General features: G+C 52.8%; 1 protein-coding gene across 4 annotated transcripts in view; it reads left to right on the plus strand.

Annotated features, from left to right (window-relative positions):
• The window catches only part of Olfm1 (olfactomedin 1), a 37,611-nt gene that overhangs the window by 5,451 nt on the left and 4,411 nt on the right, over positions 1 to 27,749 (plus strand). The window contains exons 1-5 of one of the 4 annotated variants that reach the window (NM_053573.2): positions 7,292 to 7,734; positions 9,685 to 9,834; positions 14,305 to 14,460; positions 16,349 to 16,568; positions 24,034 to 24,140. In NM_053573.2, coding sequence (NP_446025.1) covers positions 7,585 to 7,734; positions 9,685 to 9,834; positions 14,305 to 14,460; positions 16,349 to 16,568; positions 24,034 to 24,140 — 783 coding nt within the window. In that variant the 5' untranslated portion in view covers positions 7,292 to 7,584. 4 annotated transcript variants of the gene reach the window in all.

The following is a 27,749-nucleotide window of genomic DNA, read 5'->3' on the forward strand; positions in this document are numbered from 1 at the left end:
GGTTTCTAGATCACAAAATCTCTGCGTGGGTGTGGCCCCACCACTTGCAAGATCTGTGCAGTTTGGTCAGTGAAGGGGTGACTTGGGTCTCCTCAGGGGGATCAGCTCTGTCTATGTGTGACCTGCCCTTTTTTCAGGCTTCTTGAGAATAGGTTTTCTGCCTAGACCATCTTCCATTCTCTACACTTGGGTTAAAGCTCATGGCCACAGCTCAGGTGACAGCTGCTGAGAGTGGTCTCTTGACAGGAATTGTCATAGCTGCCTCTCGCGCCACAGAACTGACACCCCAAAATACAGCTCAGTTGGAGGAGTGCTTGCCTGTTACGCACGCAAGCCCTTCTGAGTTCTGTCCTTGGCACCACTTAAAACAGCCTGGCGGAGAGCCCCTGAGAAGGAGTAGAGGCTGGGGATCCAAAGCTTGGTGTCAGCTGCATAGTGAGTTTGGGGTCAGCCTGGGATACCCAAGACCCCATCTCAAAATAAAATCTGAAGCCAGGTGAGGTGGCTTATGCCCATAATCCCAGAATTTAGGAGGTTGAGGCAGAAGGATTGCCTTGAGTTTGAGACCTGGGCTACAGAATCAATCTCTCTCTCTCTCTCTCTCTCTCTCTCTCTCTCTCTCTCTCTCTCTCTCTTTCTGATTTCCTTAGCATCTCTGATTCAATTGCCCAGTGGTGACCACCATACTTACCTAAAGGAATTCTACTCAATCCCGTGGTCTGAGTGGACATCTCACCTCTGAGGACTTATGCACCTGCTCAGAGCTGCCCTAGGATTCAGAATGCCTCTCCCGCAGGCTCTGAGAAGGGATCTTTCCACTGGCTGCAGGTGATAGATACCTGGTAATATCTGAGGGTCAAAGGGAGAACACGGGTGTGTTTCTCAGTGCATCTCAGGGTACTGGTTACACTTAGACAGCATAGCAGAACTCGAAGGAATGTAGAGCGGCTTTCCCAGCAACCGTGCCTTCAGTATGTGAGTCCCTATACCCAACAGTCCACCCAACACATGGCTGCCCCTGCTCTGTTACATGGTACTGCTTGGCCCGAGTCTATTCTTGTGATTGAGCCATGTGTGGCTGTCATGGAGAAAGCTTGACTACTGTCCTGTGCCTATCAGTGCCATAGGGACTCACAGGCAGGAGTTTTCCCCCAAGGTAACAGAATCTGTGTTAGAGGTAGCAGAGAACCTTCATGGCTCAGCTTTGGCTCTCCAGTGAAAGGCCGCCATGCAGCAGAGAGAACAGGCTCCAGAGAAAGTCTAGCTTGGCAAACAGGAGCTTGGTCTGCAGAGTTTGATAGCATCAGGGTCCGCTGCTGAGCAGATACGACATCTCCATGTTCCTCTACTCCCTGCTGGCCACCCCCAGTCACCGTACTGTCTCTAACATGCATAGTTTAACTCACATCTAGGTCAGGTGCTGCTGCCAGAGAAATCAGCCCATCCTCAGCCATGGCAGCTCCTGGTAAGGAGGAAATGGAGTCTTTATAGCTTTTGGAAACTGCAGGTTAGCCCCAAAGGGAATGTGTCCTCTGGGAGGTGCCACTCCCAGGGTTTGGCTCCAGTTCTACCAGACAGTTTCTGGGTCTGCGGGCTGAGCCTTCCCACAGACATTAATGAAAGAGGCTAGAGTGAGGCAGAGGCACTGTGGAGAGCAGGCGCACACCTAATGAGCCAGAAATACAGATCGGGCATCAGTGGGGACACTGTCTTAGGGACAGCTAAGGGGCATGGAGTCTTTTGCTAGGAAGGTGTATCACTTGGTCACTGGGAGACTTGAATAGTTGGAACCAGAGTAGAAGGGAAAGGGACACACACACACACACACACACACACACACACACACACACGACGCAGGGCGTGGGGGGAAATGCTGATTCCTTAGCTTCTCTGATTCAGCTGCCCAGTAGTGACCGTACTTACCTAAAACAATTTTATCCAATCCCATGGGTGAGTGAACATCTCACCCCTGAGGACTTATGCACCTTCTCAGAGCTGCCCCAGGAGACAAAATGGCTCTTCTGCGGGCTCAGAGAAAGGATCTTCTCACTGGCTGTTCGGAGGACCTCAGGTCCCTGGATTAGCTGTCTTGCTAGCTCTACTGATAAACCCCAAACTCAGGGGCTCCTGGTGGCTGCAGTGTGGTTCCTACCCATGGCTGGGATGGCCCTGGAACCTCCGCCTTCTCACTGAGGGCCACAGGGAAGGGCAGCCCCTCTCTCCATCACTCCCCGTGATACAGGCAGAGAGCAAGGGCACCAAAACATGAGTAGCCCCCAGAACTGCTCAGAGAAGCCAGCCAGGATGGTCCAGAGTGCAAGGGATCGAGGCTAAGGTGGGATGGGAGTGGCAAGCACAGCCCCACCCCTCTGTGCTCCCAAAGCCCTGCACTTCTGAAGGATATACATGGGCTTATGTGGGAGACGGACGGCCTGGCTCCACACAGGGCCTTTTGTGACTGCAGAAGAATGTGCTAGGCTAACTGCAATCATTTTCCTATTTCCAGAATGCTCTGTCTGCCTCAAAGAAAGATGAGAGGGACAGGGACAGGGAAAGAAGCAGCTCCATGTGGAACTTCTTCTCTTAGTCTCTCCGCCCCTGCTGGTCTCTCGGCCCTGTCTCTGTCATCCCTGTCTCTCATCCCCATCTCTGTCCCTCTCTGTCCCTCTCTGTCCCTCTCTGTCACTCTCTGTCTCTCTCCCTCTCCGTATGCTTTTTGTCTCTATCTTGCTTTCTCAATGTTCAATGTCTATCCCTATCTGTCTGTCTATCTCTGTATTTCTCTGTGTCTTTATTTCAGCCTCTCTATTCCACTCTCTTCCCCTCTCTCCCACCTCCCTTTCCCCTCTCTTCTTTCTTTCAGTTTTTTTCTCTCCCTCTTTTCTTCCTCCTCTCCTGTTCTTCTTAAACTATTTGGAAACAGGCCACATAGACATTGGTATACAGACCTGTCATCCAGACCGTCTTATGGAGCTGTCCTTTGCTAGGGAGCATCGAGACCCAACCTGGAGACCCCCTTCCCTCCAGGTGGTCACTGCTGGTCCTGACCCCTGAGCAGACTCCTGCCCTGGGACCTCCATTCTCCGGTGGTGAGGTGGTGCTAGTGTACTGCACGTGCCTATCCTCATGGTCCTGTCATTGCCAGGCAATTCCTTAGCATCCCTCACCCTCTACGTACCGAGTGCTAGCCCCTGGCAGGAGGGACATGTCTGGGCAAGTGTCCCACGCCAGCTTGTAGACTTGGCTCTTGCTTTTGGAGCTGAGGAACTCAGGCTATGGAGGGAGGTCAGTATTCTTGTTTCCTGGTCATTGATACAACTGTACAGGTTCCAAGCCAACACTGGTAAGGCGAGGGCATGAGAATAGAGATCTGGCAGTGAGACTCACCACAGATAACAGAACCCCAGGCCTTCTGAGACCTTACCAGCCTCAAGAGCAGGAGCCGCAGAGGGCTCTGACTGATTCCCTGGGTCATCAGGATGAGAGCTGTCTGGGTTACATACTCCTGGCACTCAGGAGCCTGGTGCCGAGTCATCCAAGGGGCACTATCATGCTTGTGGGCTCTGCCCTGAGGGTGAGCCGTCTCTCCACACTGCCTTGGCCAAACCTGCTCATCTTTCAAAGCCAAGCAGCTCATATGCAGTGGGGCTGGGGGTAGCAATCTCCTGTAAGCTTCTGAAAGGACCCGGTGACATCCGAGAGACTGTCTGGGCACAGCCCCTGCTCCGTCAGTGTGGTGATTATTCAGTGGCAAATGTGGATGAGCCCTTGCTTCAAGGGAAATCATGTAGAAAATGGGGTTTGAGTTTCCCTTTAGGAACACAGGCTGTTGGCTGGCACCATGGACATTTTAATGTAAATGCCTGTATTCTTCCACAATCCAAAGATCACTTCTGGAAGTGCTATGTAGAACACTAAATCACATGGCACTTAACGCCAGGTCTTTCAGATGTCCTTCGCAAATGCCTTAGGGACAATAGACCTTCTTGCCATTTCTGGGGAAAGACTCTGAGCAGTACTTTGCTCAGACCTGGAAGAATAGAAAGGGATTACCTTGAACAGCTCAGTTTAGGTGATGGTGGAGCAGTTGGTACAGATGAGAGAAGCTGGGTACAGTTGGAGATATTGGGGTACAGGTGGAGAGGCTCCGGTGCAGGTGGATAGGTTCAGGTGAAGGAGGAGAGACTCAGGTGGAGGAGGAGAGGCTCAGGTGCAGGTGGAGAGGCCCAGGTGCAGGTTGAGAGGCCCAGGTGCAGGTGGAGAGGCTCAGGTGCAGGTGGAGAGGCTCAGGTGGAGGAGGGGAGGCTCAGGTGCAAGTAGAGAGGCTCAGGTGCAGGTGGAGAGGCCCAGGTGGAGGAGGAGAGGCTCAGGTGGAGGAGGAGAGGCTCAGGTGCAGGTAGAGAGGCTCAGGTGCAGGTGGAGAGGTTCAGGTTCCAGTGGAGAGACTCAAATCAAATAAAAGACACCAGTCCCAGGAGTGGATAAAGATGGAGACACACAGGTGCAGGGGGAGAGGCTCAGGTACATGTGGAAAGACACAGGTGCAGGTACAAGTTGAGAAACAGGTTCAAATGAAAGGTTCAGGTGTGGCTACAGGTGTTGAGGCTCAGGTGGAGATGGAGAGGCTCAGGTGCAGGTGGAAAGGCTCAGGTGCAGGTGGAGAGGCTCAGGTGCAGGTGGAAAGATGTTCAATCTGGTGAAAGAGGATCAGATGTGGGTTGGAGCTGGAAGGGAATTCGGTATTCACTGTGCACCTCTGTTCCAATCACATTAAGAAATGATCAGATGTGTATTTCTTCCATTCTATGTTAATCTAGACACATTCTGAGCTTTGATAAACATCAGTGTGGGCAGGGTTAGCATTTCCTTCCACCTGGTCTAATGACTGCCCTTCAATGTCAACTTGGTCCCCAATAGCCAGTTCCCCTCTAGTGCATGCAATGTGAGTTGATCAACTGCATTGGGTGCTTTTCATTCATGTGTTAGGGGAGCCTCGAACATCTGGCTCCCCACATAGGCTTAGAAGATCAACTCTTCAAGCACACTACAGTGACCTGTTGTCGTGAGGATGTGAGGCAGTTTCTGGCCAGTGGTACTAAAGGCTACCTACTAATTCCTGGGACTACTTGATCAGACCCAAGCTTCACTGCTGCAAAGTCCTTGAATTCCATTTCCTTTCAAAAGCCCTTCTAGGTTTAGCTCCTCCAGTTCAGGGCAGCAATTGTGGAAATCGCTCACTTAAAACAGAGTCAGGAGCTCTTGGAAACCACTATGGTTATATGGATATATGGTTATATCTCTGTGGTTATAAATCCCCCACCCAGAGGCATTTCAGAAGGCTCAGGGGCATCATGCCTCACATCAAAGCCCAGCTCCACAGCCTGCCCATGACAGGTTGCTGGCTGAGCCCATGTTTGTCATTTGAAAAGGTGACAATGACTGTCACCAGAGCCGGCCGGACTTACTCCTACACTAACTCTTTATCCTAATAACACACCACAGAGGAAAGGTACTATTGTTAAGCCCATTTTACAGATGAGAAAGCTGAGTCACAGTAAGGCTCGTGGAAGTTTATGGCAGAGCTCTGCTTGACCCCAAAGTCCCTTGACCTCTGGGAGGGACATCTGCCCACAGACAGTGGGAAAGGCTTACTGGTGCTTGGCCATGGAGTGTGCCTAACAAAGACAGTTATGGTCACCATGCTGCATCTGGCACGGAGCTTAGTGTGTGCTGCACCTTGTATCTTGCACCAAGTGGGTATTCAATAAAAGGGGTGGCTCCTGAGATGGCTTGAGAATTTTGAGGACTGGACTGGGCTGGATTTGAAATTGTTGATAAACATTAAGTGCGTCTTACCTTTGTGTCGTCAGAAGCAAGTGAGTAGACACACAGCCACGGCCCTGAGTCTGTATGGGGAAATGCACGGCAGGGGAAGTAGGGCATCTCTGGATGCTGAATCCAGCAAGACCACTGGGTGTGACTGGCCTGCAGTACCAGCTTTCACTGAGAGATGGTGCCCTTCCCTAACAGTTGTAATTTGCTGGCATCTGACCCAAAATCGAAGGCACCAATGAATGCCATGCATTAACCAGAGAAACAACTCCAATTGACTTCTAGAGCCAGCAGGGCTCACACCCAGCACTCAGGCCAGAATCGTCTTGGCTGTTGAAGTTTTCTCTGCAAATGGGTACTGAACACAGAGAGACAAGCCCCAGGAAGATGTCATATCCCTCTTGGCAGCCACCAGGAAGCCTGCCTTTGTTCTGACGTCTCTTCCAAACCCCTTTCAGGGAGTCTATAATTGACCAGGTGGGCAAGAGTGCAGTGGGAGGTAGGAGGGGTGCGAGTAAGCTGGCTTTCCCTGCCTGGGGCTGGAACAACTTGGAGGAATGCCCACAGGATCTGGCTTTCCTCACCTTAGAGGGCTGCTTCAAAGTCAAAAGCACTATGAAGTTGTTTTTGCCGGCTGTGCTGCTGGGCTGAGACTTACAAGTCTTGGCACAGACACTGCTGAAGCTTGCCCTGCCCCTGAGCTGTGTCTCTGAAAGGGACCCCTGTCCATCTAAGCCTACAGCATGGACATCAGACACTCTATCCTCCGACGCATGTACCACAGCCCACAAGCAAGGGTGTGGTCCCTCTAGTTCCTCTTGAACCCTACGCTTTCCGCAGTTCCGGATGGTAGGTGGGCGCACTCTCTTTCATCCCCCGCTGTGCACAGCGGGCATACCATCCCCCTCCAGTCAAATCCAGTCAATCCCCCTCTGTTCAAATCTGCTCCCAGAAACCCAAGGTGTTCCCCCGGCTAGGAATTCCAACTGCCCCTTCCTTCTGAGGTAGTTGTCCAAGATTCCCAGCAGTGTCTTTCACTTTGTAGCTACCTCTTTACTCCAGCGCTGGCACTAGAGACTCCACCCAAGCTCTATTTTCCCGCTGGGGCTCAGGAGGCACCCCAAACTGACTGGACTCCATCCACCTGCAGCAGGCCGGGCCTCGGCGAGACAGAGCCATGAGGGTGACCAAGAGAGTTGGGGAAGGAGGGCTGTGAATGGGTCCCATGCGAGATTCTTGAGGTTTTATTTATTGTTTTACGGTTTTATCCATCCTCCTGGATGACCCTAAGTCTTCGGCCGACGAGTTTGCAGACCTCGCTGCCTGCAGCCAGGGGGCAGCGCGGAGCCAGAGCTCGGAGGAAAAATCCACCCATTTCCTGGGCAGATTGCGTCGGCCGCCGCCCGGCCTTGTCCCCGCCCCCCGGCCGCGGCCCCCGCGCACATCCCGCGCCGTGCTCAGAACCTGGTGGCCCTTCTCGACAGCGGAGCGCGCGGGGACGCTGCAGCGGCGGGCAACGCGGGCAGGCAGCGCGCTCCAGGCAGGGCCGCCTGGTCACCTCCCGGCGCCGGGGCGGCGCGGCGATGGCCAGGGCGCAGAGGGAGGCAGAGACGGGCGGGCGGCGGCGGGCGGAGGGGGCGCGGGGACGCGGCCGGGCGCCCCTGCCCGCCCTGGTGCCCGCCGCCTAAGGCTGCCCGGGGCGCGGGAGCCGGCGCCGGCGCGGCGCGGGCGCAGGAGACCACTCGAGGCGCGATGTCGGTGCCGCTGCTGAAGATCGGGGTCGTGCTAAGCACCATGGCCATGATCACCAACTGGATGTCCCAGACGCTGCCCTCGCTGGTGGGCCTCAATACCACCCGGCTCTCGGCCGCCAGCGGCGGGACGCTGGACCGCAGCACCGGCGTAAGTGCGCCCGCCTTGAGCCCTCGCGGCCCCTCCTCCCTTTTGCCTCCTCTTGGGTCGAAACCCCGGGCTGGCCCAGCGGTGCGGCACTGGATGGGGTCACCCTGGGAGGGAGGGATGCAGGGACCGGGGTCACGAGCCCACCCTCCGCCCTACAGCCTAGCAGCGACTCCAGCTGCGGCCACCACCTGCACTCTGGCGTTTCGGGGCGATGCTTCTTGCGCCCGGTCCCCCTGAGGGGCTTGAGGACACCAGCTCTGCTGGTGGTGGGAGGGGTTCAAAAGTCCAGAGTCCTCTTTCACTAATTTTAGGAAATCTTTCTTTGCAAAGCTTAGAAAACTGAAGCTAGGGACTTGGGGACTTAGCCAAGGTCACTCAGTAAGTAAGGGGTGGAGATGCTGCTTAAAGCCCTTTGTGGGCTAGGTCCAGCCAGGACTCAGCTCGCCCTACTTTGTAAAAGGCGGACTGGACCGGCCCAGATCAGAGCTTGTGATCTCACTCGAGTCCCCTAAATCCCAAGGGACCCTTGTGTTCCCATCCCGGTTCGAAGATCTAAGCATCCACTCCGGAGGAGGTTGAGAGGAGCTGGGCGGGACCCAGCTGCCCATCTGCCTTCACCCAACCCCTCTCTACCGGCCTCTGAAATGGAAATCACAATCTCCATGTCCTCAGCAGCTTGCGGGTGGGGAGCGGTGGCCGGGGTTTGGGGTGCAGGGTCTGGGTAAGGATGACTTCTGTGATAGATGGAGACCACCGTTTAATGAGGGGACCTGGCCTAACCTTCTCTGTGGAAAGGACAGGTGGCAGGTGACGGATGAGTCTCTGACCCAACTGCCACCATCAATGACTCTTATTGGGTCTGCCTCTCCTGTTGTTTTAAAATGAGTTTCCCTAGTGCCCTAGTGCCAGGAGTGATGTCCCACTCCTTTAATCCCAGGGGCAGAGGCAGGTGGATCTCTGTGAGTTTGAGTCCAGCCTAGTATACAGAGTGAGTCCCCTGACATTCAGAGCTATGTAATGACACATACATAAAAAGAAAAGAAAAGAAAAGAAAAGAAAAGAAAAGAAAAAAGAAAAGAAAAATGCCAAACAAAAATATCACCGTGAGTTTCCCTGATAAGGACTTGGCGTGCTTCTGTGTTCTGAGCTGCTGAGGTTGGATGAATGAAATGAAATGAAGAATATCACTACCTTCTTCCCCATCCTTATCTAAAAATAGCAGGGAAGTGCAGGATGCCACGGAAGGGTTTGGAGACCAGGCAGGCTGCAGTGGCAGGAGTGCAGGGGGGTACGGGGGTATGTGTATGCAGGAGTCTTGGTAGCTATTGCCCCTGCTGTGTGTCTGAAGGTCAGGGTCATGGGGGTATAGACAGCCTGCAAGGTGAACCTAGCCACTCACAGCTCTGGGTCCTGGGTGGTCTTTGGGCAAACCCTCAGGAGTGAGGTTAAAGATGACCCTTACACACCGTATTTGTTGACATCCACCAAATGGCTAGTGGGCGAGGAGAGCTTCATGGAGTTGGAAATCAACATTTAGCCAGGATGCGTTCGGGGATTCAGCACAGCCCTCGGTCGGCCATTGTTGCTCTCAGTTCTTAGGTACTGACTGGGGGCTGTTAACAATGGCACTTGTCTCCAAGTGTTAGGGAACAGGAAATCAAGGGTTGTCTGCACCTTGCTGGGAGAAGAGGGTGTCTGGCTTCCTAAGCTGTTAGCCATTGGTTTCTTATATGGTCCCTCACCCAACCCAGTGCATCTGCAGCCCCGCCCACCTCCCCCAGCATTAATTTGGTTAGAGGTCAGAAACTCTTAGCATCTAGGGTTGAACATGTATTTTAGGCACTATTCCTCTCCAATCTACTTGAGCCCTCAGCACCCAGGTACAGGTCTCCCTCATCCTCACACTCTCTCTTTCTCTCCTCATGCCCTTCCCTGCCTGCCCCTCTCCAGGTGTTGCCCACCAACCCCGAGGAGAGCTGGCAGGTGTACAGCTCTGCCCAGGACAGTGAGGGCAGGTGTATCTGCACGGTGGTCGCCCCCCAGCAGACCATGTGTTCACGGGATGCCCGCACAAAACAGCTGAGGCAGCTACTGGAGAAGGTGAGTCCATGCAGGGGTATTGTGAGCTTGCACATGCAGAGTGCGGTGTGGCAGCCTGAGGCTCGGCTAGGCTGCAGGGCCCACCCCAGGGCTTCCCTGGCATGGCCCTGCTCTAAAAACTTGTGAATGAATGAATGGGCAAATGGGCAGATGACTGCACTGATGGGAGTATGGAAAAAGGACAGGCGTAGCCCTGGTGGGGAGATGAACACACCTGCTTCCTGGGCTCTGAGGGCTCTAGAAAGGAGCTTGTTGGGAAAGCCAGAAGCATGGCTCTCCTTCATCACAGGCCATTTCTCCTCCGAGCAATGCTCGGGGTCTGCTTCAGAGGCTCTGCAATGCTGCCAGGGAAATGGTGGGCTCCAGGAACCCTGCACACCGGCTCTCCATGGGGGTGTTTCTGTGCCACCTGGCTAATCGCTCCCACCAAGGACGCTCCTAGTGGCGGCTTCCCAACATGAGGGCAGCGGTGTGTCTATATACACATTCAGGGTCTTATCTCCATTCACTGTCACAAGACCTGAACTTGTCACGCCTCAGATTGATGTCCCCAGGCCGCACAGCTGGCTGGAAAGGGAGCTAGTCCAAGTCATTGGATTAGCTATCTTCCTGTTGGGGTTCTGTTTCTTGCCCGCAGGAACCCCAGATTCTGAAGCTGACTCACTATTACAGGTCTCTGGGGGTGTTGCCATGGGGAGAAGGGAAAATGAGGGGCTTTTCTGTCCTTCCCATCCCCCTCTCCCAAGAAAAGATGCCCCCAGGGGCATGAAATCTTCTTACCCAGAGACAGTGGGGGTCACATGTCTCTCTCTGTCTCTCTGTCTCTCTGTGTCTCTCTCTGTCTCTTTCACACACACACACACACCACACACACACACACACACACACAGACACACACCACAGACACACACACATACCACACACACACACACACACACAGACACACACACCCACACACCCACACCCCCCCCACACACCCCAGAAATCTGAGGCTTTCCCTACTGATTGACTTTGGACTTTTCAAGCCCTCACCTGGGTAAGATCTGTGGGGTGAGGCGTCCTCTGTAACTTGAAGAGAAACCCTGGGAACAGAAATCATCTTTGCAAAGGCAGAATATCATTAGAGCCCAGCTTGACCCCTGTCAGGACCTGACCTTCCCAGCCAGAGCTGGTCTGTCTGGGCTCCCACACCTTGGGCAAACCCCTTTCCTGGGCTCAGCTGCTGAGGCAGGAAACAGCCTGGGGGTTGTTACCAGTCCCTGTGTGGAAGAGATCTGGGACCTTATTTCCATCGTGGTATCTGTGAGGCTGACTCACTCCAAAGGGGTCGCGTATGTGTTGGTTTCTTGGCCTCTTTGCCACCTTTCACCACCAGAGTAAATCGCTTGAAAAGAGTTCAAGTAAAATATATTTAACAGTTCCTTGCGGACATTTATTTACACCAAACTAGACAGGGGCCTAATTGAGCCTTTAATTATTCAGAACGGTAGCAAAGGGGCGGGGCTGGGGGTTACTAAGGCCCAAGCCAGGGGCCCTGGGAGAAGGGCAAAGCAGGAAAGTGGTTCCAGAAAGCTCTAGGGGCCCCTGAGAATGAGGCCGCACAGCTTTCCTCTCTGCCGATGCAGGCCACAGTTTTGCTGCTTAAAAATTTAAAGCCCCATTTCACGCGGCGCAGACTCTATTTTGGGAGGGCCTGCGCACTGGCTGGAGAGAGGCCCTTCATTTACTGTGCCTGCCAGCATCGATGAGGCAAGCCTGCTCTGCCATCCGTGCGCTAAGGCTGAGCCTGGTCCACACGCCTCCTTTCTCCTCTACTTTGCTTTTTCCCTGCCTGTGGGGCGGGCCAGGCTTGGCACCTGCCATTTTGGGCAACGGCAGAGAAGGCTCTCGATTCCTTGGGTCCCTTTGCACCCTGGGACCGGTTCTGCGTTGCCCCCTTCCGGCTTCCTGTTAGACCCACCTGGTTGCACAGCAGGTCAGGTCTCAGGCCCTAAAGTCTCCAGTTTGGTCCAACCAGAGTCCTTGCGTGCATGAGCAGCTCCTCTGGGGTCTGATGACAGGGGAGGGGATGAGGCTGGAACCAGGAGGGAACTGTGTCCTCCGAAGAACACAGGATAAGGGTCCAAGAGCAGAGGCTCTGCCCGACCTTGAGCTGGCTGCGTGATGAGGCCAAGTTTCTTTTTTTTTTTTTTTCCTTTTTTCTTTTTTTCGGAGCTGGGGACCGAACCCAGGGCCTTGCGCTCGCTAGGCAAGCGCTCTACCGCTGAGCTAAATCCCCAACCCCCGAGGCCAAGTTTCTTAACTTCTGAGCTGGCATATCTGTGTTGGCACGCGGGACCTAGAAGGGCTTGCCCTCCAGGGTTTTATGAAGATCGAGTGAGATAAATAACATAGCTGGCTCAGGCCGGTGCTTACATGAGCTATAAACATTAGCAATTAGTCATTCCCAGGTGGGAGACCAGTGTGGCTGCCACTCGTGCTCCAACCCCAATTCATGGCACCTGCTGCCATGGTGGCTAAGACTATCCCATGACCTTGTGACCTTGAATGTGCTGGTTGGCTTCTGGAAACACGGCTGGAAGTAGGAGTGTGTGGAAGCGGTTCTGTTATGGAAGACATAATGGTTGGCCAGAAAGCGGGGTCAGACTTTAGTTCACCTTACAGCAACCAAGCTGTTTGGTGTCTTTAAGGTTTTTGTTGTTTGTTTGCTTGTTTGTTTTAACGTTAAGGTTAATCTTTACATTTGAAAATGCATTAAGAGCATTGGGCCCTGACAGGAAGGACAAAAGTCTCCCGCCCACACCGTGCTGTCTTATGTTGGACTGAGCCCCTTCCCACACCAAACCCTGCCCACTATTTGATTGGCTGACTGTTGAGCTGTGTTCCTCCCGGTGTCACATCTCCAAGGAAGAGACTAGGAAGGGAGGGAGGCTTTGGCTAGAGATGGCCAGGCGGCAGCACAGGCTTCCTGCGTTGGCTGACCTCATTCTGGACTCAGGTGTGGGTGAAGCCCCCACTTTCACCTTCCAGAGTGCCAAAGTGGTATTGTTCCCGAGTCCTTCGAGTTCATCCCAGAGGACTCCTTGGGGGCAGTGGCATTTGGGCAGGGCCTGGAAGGGTGGACCAGAGCAAAGGACCTCTTTTCCCACAAAAAGTTCTTCAGCCATTCAGAGGGAGATCAAGCAGACAGAGAGTCGGTCCAGCAAGAGCCGCTCGATTTGAGCATCTAAGAAAAGGGGTCAGCGTCGCAGTCAGCCCTTGCAAGGCTGTTCTGTACATTGAAATGTAAAGGTGAATCCGTGTGTTGTTTTCAGGTCGTAAAATCCCATATGGTTTTAAGTGCTGAGATGGGCAATATCTTCCCTTGGCCAGTGAGAAGGCCTCTAGTCTCTCTCCCCATTTTACTCCACTTACCGGTCTGAAGCATTTGTAGTGGGCGATGGGAACCCTCCCGGCGCTGTGCTGACCACTGTGCAGTGAAGCCACACCTCTGTCCCAAGGACTCTGTTCCTCAGAGGGGATCTTTTTCAAATCCAAAAAGAAAAAAGAAAATTTTTTTTTCAGCAAGAAGACCTGCCATTCAGAAAGCACCTTCCTTGCTAGTAATTGGATTAGATTCTGAGAAAATGACCCAACCCACTGCGGCATCCTCAGCGCCTTGCTTCCCCGCCCCCCTTGCCCCTGGTGAGCATACATTCTCGCAGAAGCCATAGCCAGTTTCCTGAAAATGAAATGTGCTGGCAGGTGGCCCCACCAAAACTGTTTTTCTTTGACGCTCTCTGGAATCGTGCTGAATAATAGAGTCCTATCTCGAGGCTACACTCCATTCAACAATGCCCGTAAGGATGTAAAACAGCGATTCTTCATTTGCTGGGTGATTGATTCCTGACTCTGCATTCTGAATGTGCGTGTTTGCCGAGCAGTCATCTGCCCATGATATTGTGGGGGTGACGGATGGCGTATGCGGTGGGGGGAAGGCTCGGCACAGAGCCTGGAGCAGTTCTCTGCCCCTTCCTTCCATACTTACAACACCAATGCTGTCTGCAAGGACACTCCAGGAGACTTAGGGGTGAGGAGAGGGAATTTACACCCTAGGCGGGCTTGGCATCGCTCTGGGTTCATCTCTCGCTGTGTGCACTTACCTAACACTGCCAGCCACTCCCCGACTTGAGTGGAAACAGGTCCCACCCATAAACGTAGAGTGAAATGGCCCCGAAGCCCCATGCTTCCCTGATCTGTCAGAGTTCTCCTGGAAGAGGACGGGGAACGTTTACCCAGCCAATCCGCAGTGCTTGGGGAGTTCTTGGTCCTAACGGCCTGATGCTGGTGATTAACTGGTAAATTGAGTTTGGACCACTCCTGGCTCTGGGGTGGTGCTGTGGGAAAGGCCAGCCTGGCTGAGGAGGAGACAGAGGACACTGGCTGGCATCTGCTGCAGCTCTTGCCTTGAACCTGTTACCCTCTTGACAGGTGCAAAACATGTCTCAATCCATAGAAGTCTTGGACAGGCGGACTCAGAGAGACCTGCAGTACGTGGAGAAGATGGAGAACCAGATGAAAGGCCTGGAGTCCAAGTTCAGGCAGGTGGAGGAGAGCCATAAGCAGCATCTGGCCAGGCAGTTCAAGGTACGCCGTCCTCCGGAGCTCTTGTCCTCCTTCCCTCCCTCATCCCTCCTTTTCCTCCCTCCTCTCCTCTCCTCCTCCAAATCAGACAACTTTCTTTCCCCTCCTGCTTCCCTTTCCCCACAGAGAGGGGCTGTGGTGTTCATGTGCCCAGGGAGCACTGCCCGGGGAGCACTGCAAATTGTTCTCTGCCTTGCAAAACTCTGGTTGTAGAGAGGCCACCAACTCTGGCCACCAAAGGGGGTGGGGCTTGGTCAGCCCCTTTATCATACCCTGGCCCCTCTCTCCTTCCTCATCAACCAGTAGGAAACAGGGGTCCCAAGCCCCCGCTCCTCTAGCCGAGGGGTATTAGCTGGGCTGGGTATCATTAGAGGCCCTTGGCATTCCACAGCTGCCGCAGGTAAATCACATTAGCCAAGGATTAGCTTAATTGATTAGAGCCATTTCTGGGCCCTGATCACTCAGGGCAGTTTTTCACTTCTGACCTAATTTAGCCGTGACAAGGCTCACTGTAGCTGCCGCTGAGTTAAGTTTTCTGCGTCTCCGTGTGACCCTGGCTGTTAAAAGCTCACTTCCTCTGACCTGAAATTATATATACATATGTACAAGTATGTATATATACACGACTCTCCACTAGGACTGGGCTGGGAATTATCTGCCACCTTAATTAAGGTGTTCATGCATGTTAATTAGGAATCGGGCCCAGATGTAAATGAACAGGTCAAATTACACGGCCGCTTGGCTGGAAACCGCTGAGCGCTTCTCTCTCCTCCCTTCCTCTCACACTAATGTCATCCTTTGATGCACTCCCTACGTGAAGCAGGAGCTAATCCTCCTTTTAAAAGCGGTACATTAGGTAGGCAAAATGGCAAGCTAATGAAGTTATAAATCTACGTTATAAATAAGATAATAGCAGGCGGATCCTACTGAGGCCAACTAAGGCTCAGTTCTTGTCCCAGGCAGGGAGACGCCCTTTGCCGTCACGACTTACCTTACAGACCCAAAAGAGTTTGTTTCTGTCCTGGCCAGCATCTGCCCTCCAGTGCTTGGCTGACTGAAGACAGAAGTGTCTTCAGTGACATGTGGTAGCTCCCCTTGGAGAATGTCATCCTCAGAGCACCCTCTGAGATCTAAAGTTGGGGTCTCTGAGACTCTGGGACAGCAAGAGCAAGCAAGCCCTTGCCTTTTGGCTATAGTCGCTGCATGAAGGGATCTCAGCAGAAACCATGAGGGAGTCCCACACCATCTGAGTAACTTGTTTTACTGTGATTAAAGTGTGATTCTTCTTAAGTGACCATGCAAATATATGTCTTTTAATGGCTGTTTGAGGCAGGCTAGTGAGCTAGCTTTTCAACGGTGTTTCATTTTCTTGCTTGCAGGGCTAACTTAAAGAGTTTTTTCAATGCGCCAGTGACTGAAGAAGCAGTCCCCCCATGTAACCATGAGAGAGCCAGAGAGCTTTTTGCACCATGCATTTTTATGATTCTTTTCCAATCCTTAGCGCCATTTCACTAAGGAACCTTGAATCCAGCCAGGATCCTCCTTTTGCATGCGACTCTAGATGCATCCCATGAATAGTTTGAACCCTTCCTTGTCAATGCACTTTTTGAAAGAGAAAGAAAAAAAAACCCACAAACTTTGTGTATGTGACCTAAAGCATGTAACTTTAAGATGCTGCATTCTCAACTGACTAATAAAGGCCTTTCCCAAATATTGTGGTGTTCTGAGGACTGTTTAATACGCTCTCCTGACTCACTGGGACCCGCTAACTGACGGACTGCTAAGACGGGAGTGTGCACACCTTCCCTCTCGTAGGGAGAAGCCAGGCCGAGGCAGGGTATTTCAAGTTTTTGCACGCATCGCACTGAACCAGCTTATTTTAACCTTGCAGGCAATAAAAGCGAAAATGGATGAACTTAGGCCTTTGATTCCTGTGTTGGAAGAGTACAAGGCCGATGCCAAATTGGTATTGCAGTTTAAGGAGGAGGTCCAGAATCTGACGTCAGTGCTTAACGAACTGCAAGAGGAAATTGGCGCCTATGACTACGATGAACTTCAGAGCAGAGTGTCCAATCTTGAAGAAAGGCTCCGTGCATGCATGCAAAAACTAGGTAGGCCCAGCGCCCTGCCGGTGTGGCACTGTCCAACTCTGCCACACACGCGGGTGTAGGGAGTGATGCTGAAGCCACGGTGCCTGCCTGGCCTCAGCAGGTGATGGCTGCATCAGGGCTTCTGGGTAGGGCCACCCAGAGAGAGCAGCAAGAAGTGCAGGCAACACCCACCCCAGGGCATCACCCATGTCCAAGCCCCATGTCAGGGCCAGTTCTAGACCCCACTGAATCTAACATTTGGGGAAAAATATGATGTTAGATGCCACATGCTATTGGGTGGGTGCACATGTGTGCACAGGTGTGAGTGCTTAACATGCATGTGTGTGGTCCGTGCATGTGGTTTTAGGCTAAATCTAAAGGGCTGGAAACACATCGCCAACCAGGTTAAGAAGAGAACTGATAAGACACGTTGAGACAATTCGTCAGGCTTAGTTGGAATTAAAAAAGGGGGTACAACTTCAGGTTGTATTGGCAGAGCGAGTGGGGGCCGTCCGTTGGAGGCCTGGGTGGAGTGGACTCATGAGCCAGGCGGTTTGCCTCCCTCTCAGACTCGTGTTCCCTGACAGTCCTGAGGTGGGGGGCGTCTGGGTTCTGATTACCCGGTGGCTTTGGCCATACTGCATGTGTGATTGATTGTCTAGGGTCATTTTTAAATCGTACATACTCCATCCCGATACCAGCGTCAGCACTCCGCCATAGAGCCTGACCAACTCATTTGTTTTCTAGCATGTACTTATTATGGTGACTTTGCCTCCAGAAAGATTTTTGGGGACTCTGTGTGATGCTCTGACTCAGTCCCTCCTTCGTCCACCCCTTACAAATTTAAAACACCCCAAGGAACAAACAGCCTTTCAAAAGCCTTGGTGTGGACCAAGTAAGTGGTTCTGTTGCAGAGCAAACACAAGGACCTGGGTTCAGTACCCAGAACTCATGTAAAAAGAACCCTAGAGCTAGGAAGGGGAGACTCAGGGCTTGCTGGCCAGCCAACATGGCTCACTTGGGAAGTAATATGGTGAGAGACCCTGTCTTCTGGCCTCCACAGGAGCTCGTGCACACACGTGTGCACTTGCACAGACCTACACACACACACACACACACACACACAGAGATCCTTAGTGTTAGATGACGAATGAGACTAGACAAGTAGTCTCGTGACTTCCTTGTGATTCCCAGTGGCTGCTCCTGATTTGTCCCCAGTGAAGGTGTGTAAAGTTGAGGTCTCACAGGCCTCATGAACTAGGAAACTATGCTGGGCACTGGGGACTAATCGTTTTGAAGACACACTTGCAGGGTCACCAAGGAATCATGTCCCATGTATATCCTTGCTTTTGTGCCTCACGAAACCCATGACCCATTGTGGAGGGGGCTGTAGTGTCAGTCAGCCCGTGTGTGGGTCTGGATGAGAGCCTCCTCCATTGTCGGGCTGAGGAGTAGGCTATGGGTCCCTTCCAGTCTTCCCTTGGCTTTCCACCATGGCTTTTCTTCCCCAACCTTTACAGCCAAGCACTTAGCTATCTTCCTGGTCTCTGAAGAGCCTAGAGACTGGGCTTGCTATTTATTCCCTCAAAATGCTGTTCCCCGTCCCAGGTGACCAGGCTGGGTGTCATGCCTAAAAGGAACCAAGAGAATCCATATGGAGACCATGGTGGGACATTACCAAGGCCATCGAGCTAGTGGGCCTTTGGGAGAGGGGGGCAGCGCACACGACTCTCCAGGTTATCTCAGGCTATCCAGACTTCCCATCTGTCTACAGCCTAATTTTAGCAGTCTCGTGAATTTACCTTATGGCTAGGATCTTGGGGCTTTCACATGGCTGCCCTTGGGCTGTGAAGGCACGTCATTTGGGAACAAAGAGAGAATGATAAAGCCAGTTAATCCCACCCTGGGGTGCACCATCGAGGTCACCTGAGGGGCTTCAGTAATCCTGTACTTGAAGAGAAAGGGCAGCTGGGGGTTGGAGAGTGAGCTGTGAGCCCCCAGTCTGGGCAGCCCTGGGGTGCTAAAAGTAGCAAGAGCCACTCCATAGTAGGTGCCTTTCCCAGGTCCTTCCCACCATCTTCCATTGCAACACAAAGGCACAGAGAATCTTTGGGCCCGAGGGTCACTATTGTTGATAGTGTTTGTGTCACCAGCTCTGCACTGCCTGGCTCAGAGGAGCTGGGAGTGTGGTAGATCAGTAAGCGGGTGGGTGTGGGTGTGGGTGGGGGTAGGGAGGGTGGGGAGAGGAAATAACCGGAAGGATAAAGGGACAGAGGGAGGCTGAGCTAATGGTAGATACACAGGCAGGTAGAGGATTGGTCAATGGCTGGGTGATAGATAAGCAGCTGATGGGAACAGGTGGCAGACGGTTGACTGATAGGTCTATAGATGGGATTAGCATCTGTCCCAGGCCTTCATTCAGCCCAGGAACACAAGGACTAATACCCTATGGCTGCTTAATTCAGTCTTTGCTTTAGCCTTGCTGAGAGGCCTCCCTAGCAGCCTGCTAAGGGGATGGCAATCCCCAGGATGCGGCCTCTGGCTGTGGGCAGCACTCACTGCTGGCCCAGTGGGTGGAACTCTACACGTGCGGAAGCTCCATAGTTGAGTGTTAGTCCTTAAGTACTCAAGCCCCAGTCTCCTTGGTGTGTCTGCCTTAGCAGATGCTTGGTTACATTTACCCGGAGTGAGGGAGGTAAAGGCTCCCGAGTCTCTCAAAGTCTCTCATCGGAGCTGCCCTGGTTGGCTCTTTCCTTCAGATCAGATGGCAAAAATTCCTTCACACATGCAGAAATCACAAGGCAAGGTCCAGAGTAACAGTTGCTCCTGGTTCCTTGATGGGGTGGCCTGCTTTTCTAAGTGGCCTGGAATTTGAAACATCTTCCTTCTGGACTGAGCTTAGGCATAACAGGTCTTGGGTCTTTTCTGGGAAGTGCAATCCCCTGGAGTGGGAGAGAGGCAGCACTATCCAGAACCCTGGTTGCTGCTGAGAGGATGCTACCCCGTCAGATCCGGACAGTTAGCCTGGGTAAGGCCAGAACTTGGGCCTCAGCACACCAGACTTAGGCCACACTGGTGCTGCAGGCTTCCTTGGTCACTGTTACCATGGAGGACTGGCTGGCTTAAATGACCTCCCTGTCATACCATCCTGGCACTGATGCCAAGGGCTCTCTGGTGGGGTTTTTTTCTTTCTGAAGATGGGTTGGAAGACCCCCGAGAGCTAAGGCCAACCCAAGGGGAAAGAGTGGATTTTACTCTATGCAAAATAAGTCTTAGTAAAGCTGTGGCTTCCACTTACAAGTTGCCTGCCAGACAGGTGAACCATCCATGCCAGTAGGATTCTAATTGCAGGTTTCTGATCTGGTCAGGTACACATGGCCGTGCCATGCTACTCTGTGAGCTCCTATATGCTCTTCAAGGAAGACCAAAAGACGCCTTCCTAACACTTGAGATGCCAGAGTCAACAGGCGGAGGCTGGCCTCCACTAGCAGGGGCAGTGGGCATAGTGACCCCCAGAGCTCTGTGATGACTCCCAGATAGAAGAGTTAAGGGTGATTTGACAGTGGAAGCCCAAGGGACAAGAACCCAGGAGTCCTGCAGCCAAAGCACCTATTGGACCAGGCCTGCCTCCTCCATTTCTTCTAAAAGGTGTGGTCCACTAGAGACCTGGCTTTCCTGGCTAGGGCAAGAGGGGCGGGGTGACTCTAAGATAGTGCTCACAGGTCTGTTGTAGGCTGTGGATCCATACCTGGGCCTGGGTTGAAGCTGTTTCTCCTATGTCTTGGCCTTTGTTCCCAGCCTGCAGACTTCTTTCTACATGGCTCTTCTCTAGTTTCAGGGCTAAATACTGAGAATGAAGGCCAAAGCCTGTCTGAGGACACAAACCTTCTCACCCACCCTCCCAGATATGCCTATCTTGACGCAAGCATTGAGATGGTTCAGGCTGCTCTCAGCCTGGCATCTTCCCAGGAAGTGCACAAGGCTTGTCTAGCTTCCAGCTTGGCCAGTAGGCATCTCCAACCCAAGACCCAGCTGGGAACCATCCTTCCAGAGGCCTCTTCTACTGTCCCTGCCCCCATCCATCCTGAGTATGTGACTGAAGAGGGGCACTTTCTAGAACTGAGTATGCCAAGATACTGCCAAGCCTCTGCCGTGGACTTCTTTAGATTCTGTCTGTTCAAGAGGTCTTGGCAGAACTAGTGTGGACAAGGAACCAAAAATAACTCCCTGACTCAAGGAGGGCAGGCAGCCTCCAGCCCCATGGGCCCTGGAAACTGTGCCTGCCCTAGCAGCCTAAAGAGCAGGAAATGTACTAGCCAAACCTACCTACCCTCCTCAGCATTGGGGCTTTGGAAGGCTGACTTCGTGGTGACCGTGCAGATAGAGGGTGGCTGGGCGTGGCCGGCAGGCTGGTCCTGCTGGTCATCCTTCCTGTAGAACTCAGGAATGGATCTCTGTTACTTGTGAGATAGTGAAAGGAAAAGGTTCAGATGGGTGGAGGGTGGTAGGATTGTTCAAGGCTGCCCCTGACCTGGCTGAGAGCAGAGTCTTATTTTCTGCCCATTTCCATCTGAATCCAAGGTCGAATGACTGAACAACAGACCCATTCCGAAAGGCCTGTGTTGTGCACCTACGCTAATGTGCTTTCCTGGGGTCACTGGTGACACTGTACCTGCTTGCTGGTAACCGAGATCAACATGGGTACCATGAAGGGCGAGCTTCACTCCAAGAGGCTCACCCTCCTGAGCCCAGCACTTATCAGACGGTGAACTGATGTACTCAGGAGGCTCCTCTGAGAACTAAGTCATTCGTTGGTTTATGGGGAAGTAGGGTGAGTGGAAGAGACTTCCTACCTGGAGCAGCAAGCCCCAGGGGCTTTGGTCGGCAACCCCGGGAAATGTGGGGTGTAGCGAAGGCCACGGAGAAGGATGAGATAAGGACGTCTTTAGGGCTAAGCATGTGTCTGGGCCCAGCCCTAGAAGCTGGATGGGAAGGCGAACTGCTGCTCCAGAGTGGGGATCGAACAAGCCCGACCATGGAGGTAGGGAAGGCTAGGACCCGGGCTTGGTAGGCATCCAAGCTGAGGTGGGCATCCTCCTGACACTTCTGCCATGGCCAGGTGATGCACAGGAAGACAACAGGTTTCCTCAGAGGACTGTTCAACCAGGAAGGCACCTCCAGTGGGTTTGGGACAGAGCTAGTGTGAGTTGGCAATCTCATAAAATCTACTGTGTGGCTAAGTCATATGTTGGCTACAAGCACAACCTGCCATTGGGTTTAAAGCTGCCTCCCACAGGGATCCCCAGCCATGACAACTGTGTGTGCTGATTCCTTTGAACTTAACCTCCAGGCAGCTCATAGACCGTGTCTCCAGGATGGGCAGGAGACCTTCTATGAGAAATTGCAGGGATCAGTGCTCCACAGATGATGGGTCTGGATGGCAGAATGGGGTCCGGGAAGAAGACCTGTGGAGAGGTTGCCTTCTGTTAGCTTCTTTCAGTTCCCACCCATGTTAGAGGGAGCCTCTGTCTCCTGGCAACCCAAGACCCACCCCTTAGGTCAACAGGAACAAAGGAAGAAAGACTGGGAGTGAGAGGTAGAGTCCAGCCTGGCCACATGGCTTCTCCTGCCCAGCCTCTACAGGTAGCACATAATGAACTCGCTGGGATTTCAGAAGGCAAACGTGTGTGTGTGTGTGTGTGTGTGTGTGTGTGTGTGTGTGTGTGTGTGAGAGAGAGAGAGAGAGAGAGAGAGAGAGAGAGAGAGAGAGAGAAGTTGGTTATGGCACTCATTAAAATTTTTCCACAGACCCATCAGGATCCTCACTTCCAACTGCTGTCAGCACTGATCAACCTTAGCCTCTCCCTGTGCCCTTCTTTTTCCTTTCCCTTCCCTTGGTATCTCTTCCAAGCCCGGGGCAGGGCAGGGCAGGGCAGGGCAGGGCAGGGCAGGGCAGGGCAGTATGAACAGAGGCCAAGTGGGCATGCTCTGCGCTCAGAGATAGACCTTTTAGATGCTTGCACTCAAGACCTCCATGAAGCCCTGAGCCTCAGTAGAAAGTGTAGGAAAACCCAAGCTCCTCCTACAAGGGGAGTTGACTTTGAGGAAGGCACAGCAGAGTGGGTACAGTGTGGCACTTCCTCTCCCAGTCTGGGCAGGGGTACCTGGGCTGGGGCATTAAAGGGAATCCAGGCCTCGAGTCTTCTGTATAAGGTGGGTTTTAATCCTGTTGAGCCTCCTGCTGTACAGGGTTGCCTCTCTGCTGGCTCTTGGGCCAAGCCAAGCTGTTGTTCTTTCCAGTCTTGTGCGATGCCACTGTGAAGATGCCCACCCTATTGCAGGCTTGAGGAGGTGGTACTGAGTGTGGGAGCAGGCGAATTGCACCCTCCCTGGGGCCTGCCCTGCCCTGTTCACTGTAGGATTATCTCCACTTCCCTGTGGTCTCAGGTTAAGCCTCTCACAATCCTGCCTAAGCAACTGGATCTTCTCTGAACTTTACAGACTGTGTGTATGTATGCTAATATAGTCCTCGAGGGGTATCCTATAGACTGGGAGCTGGGGGTCACACTCAAGCCTGACCTGGTGGAATGAGAAGGAGGTGTCCTCCACATCAATCTCAAGCTGGGGGTCCAAAGGGTGGCAAGAGAGTTACAGGCTAAGGCAGGAATGCTGGGTCATAGCCTTAGCACCTCCTGAACGGCCAGGTTGTAGCTCTGAGTTCATCTCTGGCCAGCTCTAGACAGGAGGCATGCAGAAGTCGATTTCAAGATCCCATAGAGCATGACGCTCAAATCCTAGCCCTCTTGAGACCATGGAAAGCTCTCCCCTCCCTCTCACAAACACACACACACACACACACACACACACACACGCACACACAGGCACACACAGGCACACACAGGCACACACAGGCACACACAGGCACGCACGCACGCAGCAGGACGCCAACAAGCCTCTGCCCATCTTCAGCAGGGAGCTGGTTCCAAGACAGACACATGCACAGGGAAGAAGCTCCCATAGTGTAGGGTGCTGTTGTGGGTCTCTAGAATTGTCTATCTGTTTAGGGAGGTGAATCCTGCCTGTGTCCAGGATTCTAAGTTCCCACGATGCTGGTTAAGTGCTCTATTCCAGCAGCCAGAGACTACTGAGCTCTTTTGCTCCATTTCCTAGAGGAGACTGAGGCTTGCTGTGGCCAGCCCTCACTGGTTATTGGGCTGCCCCGGCCTTTTGCTTACAAGGAGTCATGAGGTCCCGGAGTGCAACCATGCCCTGCCGTTGCTGCCCTCGGTTACTCTCTCTAGAGGAGGAGGTGGTTCTTCTTGGGCCACCGGTGGGACCTGTGTCAGTAACATCATGAGCTGCTGGGCTCCAGATCTGGAGGGGAAGAGGAAGAAGCACCATCCTCCGAGCCTAGCTGTGCCAATGGGGGAGGGGGCCAAGGCTCTCCGCCGCCTATTGGCCCTCACCTATGTGCGCTCTGTTCCAGCCTGCGGGAAGCTGACAGGCATAAGTGACCCGGTGACTGTCAAGACCTCAGGCTCAAGGTTCGGGTCCTGGATGACAGACCCACTGGCCCCAGAAGGTGATAACCGGGTAAGTACCCCCAAAGCTCTTAAGGGACCTAACAGTCCTGGTATCTGTCCCTCACCCTAGTGCTAGCTATGTCTACCTCCCAAGCAGACAACTCCAGGGGATGTGGCTAGAGCCAGAGTCTCTCAAGGGCTTCTTCGAAGGAAAGCTGGTAGAGGCTTCCAAGTAACACAAGTGACAGACGGTGGGGTGGGAGGCTGTCCATCTGAGGACGGTGGTAGCGGTGAGGGTAAGCAGCAGTAGCTCTGCCCAGTGGCTGAGCAGGTGCCCAGGCATCTACTGTGCTGACCGCTCCAGGCGGTTCCCATCACAGCCTCTGCTTGGGGGATGGAATCTATTAAGCCTTTCTTGTTTTAACGACAGCTGATTTGTACTCATTTGCTGTTCCTTTCATGGCTGATAGAAGCTCTGTGTTCCCTTTTGATTCCGAGAAGAGGCTGGGTTCCTTTTTCCTGGGTGTTTCCCCCGTGGGCAAACCTCAGAAAAGAAAAATCAGCCAGCAGCCCTTTTTTTTTTTTTCTCCTTCTGTGAAACTGGGCTGTGGTCTCAGACCTTTAAAGAACTGTGCATGGGGAGTCAGAGGCTGGGAGGGCCCTTGGATGGAGGAGGCCTGTAAGAAGCAGTCAGGGTCTCTGGGAAACTCCAACAGAGATGGAAGAGAAGCTGTGCTTCTGTGAATCCTTTGATGACACCCAGTGCTAATCACTGCAGCCAGGATGAGCCTCCTGGGGTCCCTGGTGCTTCTGCCAAATGTTCCTCTCATCAGAGGCTTGCAAGAGAGTGGACAGACACACTTAGAACTGGATGCTCCTCCTTGTGCCCAGAGGAAGCAGCCTGAAATCCGTGATGCCCTAAGCCATCTCACATCTCTTCATGGTAGGCAGAGCAAGACTAGGGAGAACTGGAAACAGGAGGCGACTGGGGGGGGACGACAAAAGATCCTCTAGACATGGCTTTATAGACCAGTGCCACCAAGGACCCAGCTCCTCCACATGACAGACAGCTTAGGAAGGAAGGCCCAGCTGCCCAGAAGACACAGTAGTGTCAGGGCCATGTGGGCACCATTTTCACACTATTTCCTGGATCATGGTGATAATATAGTTTCCCAGTCTTCTAGCTTATTTTCCATTGCTTATGATAAAAAACACTTTGACAGAAAGCAACTTAGGAAGGAAAGGTTGGTTTTGTGTTACACTTCCTGGTCACGTTTATCACTGGGGGAAGTCAGGGCAGGAACTCAAGCAGGACCCTGAAGGTAGACCTGTTTGCTATTCCTCTAAGCATCACATCTGACTAAGGAACTTACCCATGGGCAAGAAATTGCAGCAGGAACCACGGAGGATGCTAACAATGGCTTATGCTTGGCTAGATTTCTAACATAGCTCAGGACCCCTGCACAGGGGATGGTGCTGCCCACAGTGGGATGAGTCCTCCTGATAGTTAAGGCAATCAAAATGGTCCCTTCCGGGAATGCCCATAGGTCAACCTAATAAAGACAGTTACTCAGCTGAGACTATTCAGCTGACTTTAGGTTGGGTCAAGCTGACAATTAATGCTAACTGGGACACTTAGGTTGTGACTGTACCCACATCCTGTCAAAAAAAAAAAAACTTACCTCTGCTCAAAGTTCAGTTAGGAACACCCCCTTACTACAGATGTGGATGTCACAATGGGGAGAAAGAGGACCAAGACAGAAAATGCCTAGGAAGTCGAGACCAGGCTCTGCCCCAACCATGTCATGTCTAGTTACTGGCTCTGGATGGCAGAGAATGATATAGTTACATCTGATCCCTACACCACACACACACACACACACACACACATGCACACACACACACACACACACACACACACACACACACAGCTCTCTGTGCACCTAGCACCAGCACCTCTTTCCAGGCTTCTGAGAACCTGTTAACCACTACTCATGCAAATGGGCCATGTCCTACCCATGGTCCTCAGACGCTGGTCCCTGGTGTCACTGAATCTGTGAGATGCTGGCTCCTGATGCCACCCACTAAGGACCTCTCCCCACAGTACAGAGCAAGAAAACCACCATCAACCCCACACTGGCTAGCCAAGGCCCAGAGAGGTACCCAGGTCTGGAGCCTTCTGATATTACATACATGTATGCCTCAACCTCTGGGATATAAGGCATAGCAAGGACGTAGGCTTACAAAGTTGTCAGGATACCCATGGGTGCTGTGACAATTAAGTAACTATGTTCTGCTTCGTGACTGCCTTCCAGGAGAGGAGGCTCTGGTGGCAGGCAGAGTGGCTAGAAGGAGGAGGGGCCTTCATGAGGGCTGGAGCAGGGAAGAGGCAGGATGCTGCCTGGCAGCAGACACAATATTGGATGCTGCTCTGGGCACTTTGGGCTCTAACCATTCTGAACCACGTGTCCCCCCACAGTGGCCCATGTATCCCAGCCTGCTAAGTGACATGTCGCCGCGCTTAGCCATTGATCAACACCAGCGGTGTTTGTTTGGTCTGCTTTCTTCCAATCTCCCATTTACTTTTGATCACATACACACGGGAGACCAATAACTTGCCACGCACACACAAACACGCAGAGAGAGAGAGAGAGAGAGAGAGAGAGAGAGAGAGAGAGAGAGAGAGAGAGAGAGAGAGAGAGAGAGAGGAATTGATGCTGGTTTTAGAGCAGGCCCCCATGGAGGATGGGGTGAAACAGAGGAGAGGATCACATGGGACCCATGAGGAGGCCTCAGGAAGCTGCAGAGCCCCACATTGGGGTGTGTGCTGAGCCAGCTCAGTCCCCACTGCCTCTGCGTCAACTGTTAGAACAAAATTAATTAGCTGGGGACACCTTTGCATGGGCTCTCCTCTAGCAAACACCAACTGTATAAGATGCTGTCTTAGAAACCCTACTCAGCAGTGAGCCACAGACCCTCAGCTCCCAACAAAGGCCAGGCTCTTTACACCAACGTTAGAGGTAGGACGAGCTTGGGAGGAGGTGCTGGCTGTAGTTCGTTCGTGTGTGTAGGATACATAAGTCCCTACCACTCTACCATACCTCCAGGCACCTGGAGGTCCAGAGATCTCATTCTGGATTCTCAGGCTGACAGTCTACTTGGACTAGGACACTCTGACAGAACTGTGTCACACCCACCTCCCTTTCTGCTCCCTGTGGGTTCCCCACCCCTCAGGAATCCAGTGTAGCTTACACAAGACATCAGAGAGGGGGCTTATACCATGCATGCTCCCACTGCCCCAGGAGGCTCATGTTCAAAAGGGTGGCAGACTCCTCAAACCCTCCCTTAGCTCTGTGCTCAAAGGCTCTTTCCCCTCATCTAAACAGCATCAAAACCAGCAGATGATCCTTAGAACAGAGGGTGGAATTATCCAGAATGCTTTAGATTACACAGATCTACTGGTGCCTGCAGCTCTGTCTGCAGGCAGCTTAGACATCCTTTCTAATCCTTTCTCAGTGGGAGTAGGGACTGGGACACTCCTGGGGTGGCTGGCATCCTGCCACTTCCTCCTAGCTCCCAACTGAGGCTCTCTCCACCCCTTCACTAACTGCTCCCTTTAGAACATGGTTTCCAAGGCTGAGTTCCTTGATCCTAGCAGTTTCAGGAGGACACTTGTCAG

The sequence above is a fragment of the Rattus norvegicus genome, chromosome 3, assembly GCF_021556685.1.
Source record: "Rattus norvegicus strain SHRSP/BbbUtx chromosome 3, alternate assembly SHRSP_T2T, whole genome shotgun sequence".
Lineage (NCBI taxonomy): Eukaryota > Metazoa > Chordata > Mammalia > Rodentia > Muridae > Rattus > Rattus norvegicus.